At 32.8% G+C, this 10,069-nt stretch overlaps 1 protein-coding gene across 2 annotated transcripts in view; it reads left to right on the top strand.

Annotated features, from left to right (window-relative positions):
• The first annotated feature begins 420 nt into the window (after positions 1 to 420).
• The window catches only part of ska3 (spindle and kinetochore associated complex subunit 3), a 38,551-nt gene continuing 28,902 nt past the window's right edge, over positions 421 to 10,069 (top strand). Inside the window, exons 1-3 of one of the 2 annotated variants that reach the window (XM_039744016.1) lie at positions 421 to 528; positions 5,823 to 5,929; positions 9,274 to 9,338. In XM_039744016.1, coding sequence (XP_039599950.1) covers positions 5,824 to 5,929; positions 9,274 to 9,338 — 171 coding nt within the window. In that variant the 5' untranslated portion in view covers positions 421 to 528; position 5,823. Of the gene's footprint in view, positions 529 to 3,714; positions 3,733 to 5,822; positions 5,930 to 9,273; positions 9,339 to 10,069 lie in introns of those variants that run through there. The other variant, XM_039744017.1, reaches the window with a different exon arrangement.

Genomic DNA, 10,069 nt, shown 5'->3' with positions numbered 1-10,069 from the left:
GACAACTAGTACTGGTTATACAGTACAATGAAGTTCACATTCAGGCGTCACCCATAGAATACTGACACTATAAAATACAAACAAGAATCAATGAATACCACGAGACAGTGAAAACAATACAGTTGTACATTTGTTTTTGTTACCCCATGTTGATACACCTATAGTTGTAGAAATCAAATAGTTTAGGTAAACAATGAATTCCTTTATTCTCCGTTAATGAATGATGAATTTCTGTATGGCAAGCGGATATTATACTTTGTTGTTTTGCTTTTTATAAAATACTTGAACGAATCAGTTTTTATCTTGGGGGGGAAAAAACACTACTCTCTCGCAGAGCTGCGTATGCTGACCTCGCCCTTTGGATGATAAATAGACGTGTGATTCCCACGACTCCTCCTACCGGTAGGGGGCAACAAAACGGAAAACGAGCCAGCAGCAGAAAAGTGTTGTCTTTGACAACCGCTCGTTGAAAGAAGCGCCAAATTGAAAATATCTCATTTCTTGTTATTTACGAGAAACAACTGGGAGGTAAGCGCCTTATGCATATGACGATTTTTTAATCGTGCGAGCCTATGCTTAATGTGACAGCCGGCCTCTTGTCGTCTGGTTAGTGTGAGGCCGGTGCAGTTTGAAAATTGAAACGAAAAATCATGCGGGTCTCTAAGCTCGAAAATAACAGTATCGAGCAAAAACACTTAGACGAACCCAGGCTGGTCAGCGCCACAAAGTTGTTTAGGAGATGGAAAAACTTTGTCTTCGAGGTGGTTTTTTGTTTCATCCTACGTGAAAACGAACAACATGTCTAACCAAGTTAATTAATTATGTGCTCAACTGGACGTGCTTACTGTCATTCTGCTTTGATCCTCCAATAAATATTCACACAAATTTGCTCCAATGCTGTGGTCGTGGGTGTTTTTTTTAGTTTCTTCAGCTTAAATCTGAGCGGGCCCCTGGTTGGTGTTCGTCTTTTACTTTGCCCATTACTACATAAAGCAAATCTGTTTAAGAAGGCGTTTAATCCTACTTGTTTCGGTTCAATTTATTCTTGCTAAAATCTCTTCCAAGCATAACCCCAGCGCTCGTGTAAACTGTGTTGCTCCTCCATCTACAAGCAGAACTGTGTGTTGTGCTGATTTGGTCACGATTTTCTCGGACTGTGTGTATTTCATTTTGATTTGCTGGATGATTGAATTTTTAGTACCAGCAGTGTATCTTTTTGCTAAAAAGTATATATATTTTTATAAAGTTACTGTGGACGCGCTTCTGTAGTCCTATTTTAAATATTTAAGTGCTGTTAGCATTGTGATGACACTTTATAATTTTTAATAAAATATTGCTGGGAAATTACAGTAATGTAGTTCTGTGGAGTTAAAAACAATGCTAAGCTGTGTTAATATTTTGGATAAATATTTAACATACAGAGAGAGGTTGCAATGAGATTTAGTTTGTATGAACCTTCAACCGAGTTTTGCTTACAATGAGTCTTTAAAAAAATCATCTGGAGAAATTAAGCTCCACAACTCTAAACAAATCACTTGGAATTCTAATAATACACTTTCTAGTCTTCCTTGGGTAGTATTTCATACATATATGTATCAGTGCATAAATAAAATGGCAACTAAAAACGTCATGGTATTAATGATTTTACAGATCCAATTGAAAGCCTGCTAAATGTATAAAATTATGAGCTCTTAGAGATGGTTATTTTATGTTCTGGTTATATTTTACATCACTAATAATATGTTTTTCTCAGACCCATTTAATCCATTTCTGTGTAAAGTGGGCCTTAATTTTAAGCTTGTTTAAGTTGCAAGTCATTTGTGGGTTACTTTATGTTGTTCAGCATCATAACACTTGTAATCTTAAATTGTTCTGTGGAGCAAATGAAGATTTACTGTATATGATTATTTAAATAGAAAAAAAATTGGTATGTGTTCAAATAAAAGGAGGAAATACGGTCAAAATGGTTTTGTTATTTTGTTGAATCAAATCATTATTTTTACTAAAACCTGAGTCATCCCACTGATCCTTTCATTTTCTGCAACCCATATGATTGTAGATTTTTGTTTATACCAGTTTCACAATCAGTGAGTCCTTTTACTTCTAACCGATCACAGTTAATTAGCTCATCTTTTTTCACTTCACTTCTGCATTCAGAAAAATACAGCAGTTTGTTTTTAACATTTAGAAGACATTTAGAAATATTTGTATTTTTGCTATAGATGTAAATATTTAATCTTTTTTTGTTTTTCTATGAATTTGCCTTTTTCTGTGTAGTTTGCTATGTTAATTATTCTCATGTCATGACAATGAGCATAACAGACACGCAGGCAAACAACATGAACATCTTTAAAGGTGCAACCATTTCAGCAGCAGCCCAACTAATGTGATCATTAGTACATAATGGATTAAATCAGAACAAGAGTTTATATATATATATATATAAAAAAAAAAAAAGCAAAACGCAGAATTATTCTTATTTAACAAACATACATGGTAAGTCTAATAAAATTCAACAAACTTTTTTTATAACGTTTTATATAATTTTTTTATACAGTGAACCTTATACATATAAACTGGGAAATAGCTACCTTTTTAATTAGGCTAGGGGTCAAAATAAAAAAAAAACCTTGGTTGGACCAAATCCTTAATGTGGGGTCTCTAGGACTGAGTTTGAGATCCACTGTATAAGAAAATGTATTATTTGAACTGTTATTAAACCTAAGCTTTTATTTGTTAAATGAGTGTGACTGAAGAAATATATGGTAACAATTGGCAGGAAAACCATGTGTGAATTAAATAGCTTGGAGGATATGAGTGTTTTCTCAATATGGCTACAGAGCAAAAGACACTTTCCCTAATGTAAATATACTATAGATAAAGCATATTGAACGGGAGATTTGTTATTCTAATAAAGTTTGCTTTGGTGTAATTGTTAGACTACATGAAATGAGTCCTTTCTGCAATCAAAATTATATTTTGTTACATTTAAAGTCAACAATATAAATTGTATTTATTTATTTGATTCAATACCTTAAAGTATTTCAAATGCCTTCTTTGATCTTTTTCCACCACTTCAGAGAAACCATCAGGTACAGATAGTAATGCTAAGACTACATAATTTAAGCTACAGTATTTTTTTTTTTTAAATACAGGAGTTCTGTTTTTCAGCAAATTGTTTAATTTATCAACCGAAGCCTTTCACATGCAAAGATGGAAGCTCAGTAACACTGCTTAAGCAAATAAATACATAAATTTAATTAAAAATTCAGCTGTCAAGACTGAAACAACTGAATCCTGAAACAGAATATAGATTGTCTGCTGTTACTCATTTATTTTCATAATAAAGATATGCTGCATTCATATTTTTACCAAAGATTTGTTTACCTAGGCTCATTTTAATAATTTTATTATGCTGTATTTTTAAACACTAGCTGCTTTTTTTCTAAATATCATTTAAACATGAGTTACAAGCAACAGTCATAGATTCATGTAGTATTGCAATGTAAAAAGCAGCATCTAATTCAGTATTTATGCTCTCGCTGTAAAGTGAATTCCTTTTTGAGTGTTCAGAGTCAGCATTGTGCATGATCTCTTATTTTTGAATATAATAAGAATAGTAACAATAAAAGTATTGCTTCATACAAAGTGTATTTTTATTCATTGTTTAGTTTTTGATTGTCTTTCTTCTGACTTACAGATTGATATCTATAGTGCTGAATGTGCAATTTGGTAATGACTCTTATTCATTCTTTAGTACAACTATGTTTTATTTAACATTTGTATCAGATTCTTCAGTTTTACTCTCTGAAAAGTATTTTCAAAATACACAAAAATATCAGCAGTGTCTATACAGTTGTGCTAGTAAGTTTACATATCCTGGCAGAATTTGTGAAATATTGGCCACTATTTGGAAAATAAGTAATCGTACAGAAAGCTTTCCTTTTAGTTAGGGAGTATGCTCAGGTGAAGCAATTTATTATCACATCATTGTATGAGCCCTTTATAAATTATAATGATAACTGAAATCACCCAAATGGGCTGGATCAAAAGTTTACATGCCCTTGAATGTTGGGGCTGATAAGACACACACAAGCTGACTCACGCATATTAAGGGAGAGTGTTCACACCTGTAACCTCTTGGATTATTATAATCCTGCCTGTGTATAAATAGTCAATTTAAATTCATGTAGAGCTGCACTGACTTTGCTGGATATCAAGCCACAGGGAATGCAAAAGATCTGGGAGAAAATGTTGATTTCTATAATCAGTACAAGGATATAAAAAGATCTCCGTAGATCTGAAAATGCCTGTCAGTAGTGTTCAGACTCTGATTTAAAACAAAAAAGGGATTCTCTTGTTGTCAGGCCACTGTTTGGTAGACCAACCAAGGTTTTATCCACAACTGCCAGGTTCATTTATTCAATCCAAGAAAAACTCACAAGCTGCTTCAGCCAAGATATAGGCTTCTCTGTAAACAAACGGTCTTGCTGTTTCAAGATGCACAATTAGGAGGCACCTGAACAAAAAGAAAAAAAAAAGCCTTTACTGTGTCAACTCTGCAAAACAGCCCACCTACAATATGCAAAACTGCATCTAGACAAGCCTCTAAACTTCTGGAACATAGTCATTTGTAGTGATGAGATCAAAATTGAACTTTATGATCACAACCATAAATGCTGTGTTTGGAGAAGATGCAAAAAGGCCCATAACGAAAAGCACACCATCCCTACTGTGAAGTATGGGGGTGGATCGCTGATGTTCTGGAGGTGTGTGAACTACAGCGGCACAGGTAACTTAGTGAAAATTGATGGCAAGATGAATGCAACATGTTACTGGAAAATTTCCGAGGACAGCTTGCATTCATCAGTCCGGAATTTGTGCATGAGACACACTTGGATCTTCCAATGTGACATTGATCAATAACACAAGGCCAAGTTGACCCTTTGGTGGCTACAGCAGAAAAAAGTGAAAGTGCTGGAGTGGCCATCACAATTGCCTGACCTCAAATTCATTCCGCCACTCTGGGGAGATCTCATATGTTCATTTCATGCAAAGCAACCCAAGAATTGATGGGAGCTGGAGGCTTTTTGCTAAAACGAATGGGCATCTTGCCCACCCAAGAAAATCAATGGCCTCATCCACAGCTATCATAAAAGACTGCATGCCATCATTGATGCTAAAGGGGGCAATAAAAAGTAGTAAGAACTAAGGGTGTGCAAACTTTTGAACTGAGTTCATCTCATTATTTTCCTTATTACAATGTTTTGTTTAATTGTTGTGCAGTTCTGTGATGCCTTATAGTTTAACTAAGATTCCATTAAAAGTAAATGATATGTCATTGGTGTGATCGATCATCTTTTCTTTAAAGTGTAGTACACATCTTACAAGTTCTGCCAGGGTGTGCAAACTTATGAACACAACTGTATATCTGCAACTGTTTTTAAATTCAGATTATATATATTTTAGGTCTGGGCTTTAAGAAAGGCAAACCAAGGATAGACAAGTTTGAAGTGGAAAATGAAAAAAATTGCTAGAATTCATTAAATTATCAGAAATACTAGAAATTCAGTTGAAGACTGAAATACAGTTACTAAAGATGAGCAAATAAGAAAGACCAGATGTAATGCTGACAGAATTCTAAGAGGATATTAGAAAGATTCTGAAAAGTGTGTAAGAAGCAAAAACTAACCAAACGCATTACACAGTCAATGATAATGACAGATGAAGTACAGTACTTTATGCATGTATACTTTTTGTGTGCATATGATATTCTGCTATATCAAGTAACAGTAGGTTTTTTTTTTCCCCTCTCCCCTTAGAATGAACATCACTGAAAAATTCTTTTGGAGGCTCAGATCTTTAGCTGTTACTCTAGACACTGAAACAGAAAAGATAAAGAATGCTTATCAGAACAGTGATGATGATGGTATGTCCATTTAACAATTTTCATATTAAATACAATTTAACACATGCATTGCAATACTCTATATGTACTGTACTGTTCAGCAAAAGCTGTAAGGGCACCAATTTATTGTAACTTCCATCCATCCATTATCCAACCTGCTATATCCTAACTACAGGGTCACGGGTGTCTGCTGGAGCCAATCCTAGCCAACACGGCGCAAGGCAGGAAACAAACCCCGGGCAGGGTGCCTGCCCACCGCAGTTATTGTAATGTAACAGATTCCATTTATTTCATTTAAGTGTGGTGTTCTTGAAACAATGAAACACAAACTTTCTATTGTAGATGTTTGGTACAACTTATTTCTATAATTTCTGTTAGTGTTTCAGAGTTAACTCTGTAAAATTGGCTTAAACTGTTGCCTCAAACTAATTAGTAGGAGCCAGTTTTAGAATATTCAGATTATGCAAATCATTCTCCTCAGTCTTTGAAATGAGCTCACTTTAATTGGCTGGATTTTCAGTTTTACCCTCTACAAATTAAAAATGGATTCCTTTCAGTCACTTTACATATCTTTTCTTGACCAAAAATATTGCCTGCTGAGAAATTAAGCCTTTTGAGTTATTTATTTATTTAAGGGGCAGAAGACTAAAGAAATATAATGAGATACCACATGTTGAAATGTTTGATTGTTTTACTATTTACATGGAACTATTTAGATAATATTTACGTATTTCTGACATTTTATAACATTTTGGCAATAGGCCACACCAATGATTAAAATTCAAAACAGGAGCTTGTTATGAGGCTGTGTTTTCAACAGACTGTATTAACAATAAATAATGCATATACCAGCTTTTTCTAGTGAGTATTGAATAATTTCATGAAATGTGTTATCTTTGGTGTAAAAAAGTATGTTAGTTTTCAGTTGGTTTCCGAAAAAACAAACTATAAAACAATATCTTTGTATACTGTTGACACTGTTGACAGTATTGTATCTCAAAAGCATTGTCCTGTTGTTAAGAATCATTTTCAGTTCTGCGTCTTGACAGTTGTCCTGACTTTCTGCTCCAGTATTCTCTGGTATATTGTATATTAAGTGATGACCGGTACAAATGCAATCCCAAGCAGTAATTACACCATTGTTATGTTTCATACATGGTAAGAGATTCTTTGTTTGTGGTTTTCTCCTAAACATGTCTAGCATTGAAATCCATAGTTGACGTGTATTTTCAGATCACGATGTTGCGTAGCAGAAGTCTTATTTTTGTACACCTATGTATTTTGAAAAACCACCATCCCATGTAAACCAACTTTGTACAAACCTTTTCCTGCTAGTTAACTTATACACTTTGACACTGGTTATGGCAACTAGGGATGCTCAGATCAGGTTTTTTAAGGCCAATATCACAGATTTCATGTTACTTGATTTTTTTTCCCCTTATCCCTTTAAAAAACGTTTTAAGCAAATCTCCTGCGTAACCAGACACACATGTCTTATGATAGTGCCATATTAAAGTGAATTTGTATAATTCAACTCTACACAACAGGTGTTAGCTGTTCATTTTTTATTAACAAAATGAAATTCTGTAGGCTGACTGTTCAATGACCATAAAATACTGAAATAAATAACATTTTCTTAAAATACATACTATATGTAGAAGAAAACTTATTCATGATACAGTAAATATGGCATAAAAGAAAATAAATTGCTTCTCATAATTACAAGTTGCCATATTATTTAGTTTATTAATTAAAACAGTAGTTTTTACCATTTCTCTAACAACAAATTATATATATTCTCACACAATCAATTAATTGATATTGGCAATTAAATGCTGCTTAAATATAAATATGCATGCACTTATAGGTTCTTATCATTATAATCATTAATTGCACTATGGCTTTTTGCTCTTAAAACATACTTTAATATATTTATACAGTTGTATTTTTTTTCTGTGTAATTCTAAAATATGAATTGTCATGTTAATTACATATGTAGTATATGTTTCTTACCAAAAGTTATGCTGTATGACACTGTAATTCTTGAGGTTTAATTATAAAATATGAATTGTCATTGAGGATTAATTTCCAAGAAAAAGCTGTATTTATGTCTTATGCTGTAAAAATTTTTTTTACTGTTAAAGGAAACCATGTCAAAAGTGGACAGTATTAGCCAAATTAGCATTAGCCAAATAGCATTTTATGCATTTGTGCTTAGAATAAGGAGCATATGAACATGCTCAGGACTCATGGGCGCAGCCTGTTAATTGTCAGGTCAAAAGCAGAGAATAGCATATAGAAGCAGTGATTGAGGCATAATCAGATAGCTTGTCACTACACTACACTACACATAAGTTAAATTAAACACTGATTAAGAATTGCAGTGTGTGGGGGATTCTCAGCAAGTTTGTCAAAGAAATGACAGTCTGATAATTTATTAGCTACTGAAAGACTGCATCAGCCATGATGATTGACAGTGTATCTTGTCCTGTGATCGTACACATCCTCTGTATGATTTACTTTGCAAAAGACATGCTTTTTTTGGATTGTTAATGTGTCGTGTCTTGTCTTGTGATTGTACACATCACCTGGGTGATTTACTTTTCAACATGCTTCTTTTGGGTGTCTGGAAATAAAGTGTAGATTTGCTGCTTTTTTGTTTCAGCTCAGTATTACATAGTTTTTGGAAAGGTTTGTCATCTATTTTCAGGAAATACTTTCCCCAAAACTACATTAACCATGCTTTGTGTTCTCCGAAGGTCTCTTTTCTGGTTTCATGATCTGACATATTAAATACTGCCCTCGTGTGTCTTTTTAAAAAAAAAAAAAAAGCCTGAAAATAAGTCTGTACCAGACATTAAAGTGCAACATAACAGTTTCCCAGTGTACATTTAAATTATTAGGTTTGGACTCTTAATGAAAGGTAATTGAACAACAGCTAATTGTTAACATCTTTAAATCTTGTAAAGTACACTTCAAACCCATTATGCTGGATCCTGAAAAACGAAACGCAAATAACATGCAATAAAAACAATGCTTAATGTAATATTTATATAGAAATATGTATATTTATTTACAAGTTTTTCTTACTGATGCTATAAATATTTTAATTTGTGCATATTTCTTTCTTGTGATCCAGAAATTTGATTTAAATGTTTTGTTTTTGTACCTTTTTTTTTTTTTTTAAATTTACACTGTATGTCTCATTTATTTTTAGAGATGCATTTTAATCTCAGACTGAACAGATTTGAAATGTTTCTTGATTTTGGTAGATTTGCTTGGTTTATACTCTAACCATATACTGTACGATGCAGGATTTAAGTTGTACTATTTTACAATAATTTGGTATGTTTTAAATATTGTAGATCACTGTGAAGCTGGCGCATCGCAAACTCTTTTTGAATTGCATTCAGAAGTGCGAGGTTTAAAGGTTAGTACTTACAAAATGTGAGCAAGTTTTTATATTTTTTGTGTGCTAGATATAGTTTGACATGTTTTATTGGACAGATTAATATGCTGTATATTGTGCTGCATATCAGTAATGGTAGGTTTGAACTGTTATTTCTTATCAAATTAGATAATGAAATTGATATAGAGTATATATTTGTGTACTTTTTTTTCAAAAGATATAAAGAAATAATAGAAATATTATTGCCCCAGTGTACATTATACACAATGTGAAAACAATTTAAAGAAGTTTGTTTTATGCATAACCTATGTTGCCTGATGGAAAGCACTCGCATTTATGCATAAATTACATTAAGCACACGTGTGGGTGAAGAGTATTTATTATTGAGATGACAAGAATAAATAAAGGTGGTATTAATCAAAACACTTGATTAAATTTTAATTCAAGGCAATTACTACTTTTAATATACCTTTTTATATTTAATTACATGTTATGGTCCAGTGCTTTTTCTGGAGCCAAATGACCAAAATGTGTGGAATGCAGCCTGTTGGTGTAGTGAAGTCAAATGTTTCACTTTGTTTATTTTTAACCTTATTTAACTAATTCATTTTAAGATGTAATGTGTACCAAATGTTTTATTTTTGTATGATAAAAATTTATTTTATAAAATGTAATTAAAATGAATTAGTTGCAACAAAGTGATTGATTTAGACACTGGGTTTGTAGCAATTTCAGGTTTAAAGTAGACAGCA

The sequence above is a fragment of the Polypterus senegalus genome, chromosome 2, assembly GCF_016835505.1.
Source record: "Polypterus senegalus isolate Bchr_013 chromosome 2, ASM1683550v1, whole genome shotgun sequence".
Lineage (NCBI taxonomy): Eukaryota > Metazoa > Chordata > Cladistia > Polypteriformes > Polypteridae > Polypterus > Polypterus senegalus.
Note: the sequence above shows the minus strand (reverse complement) of the source record. Positions and strands in the feature narration are given on the sequence as shown.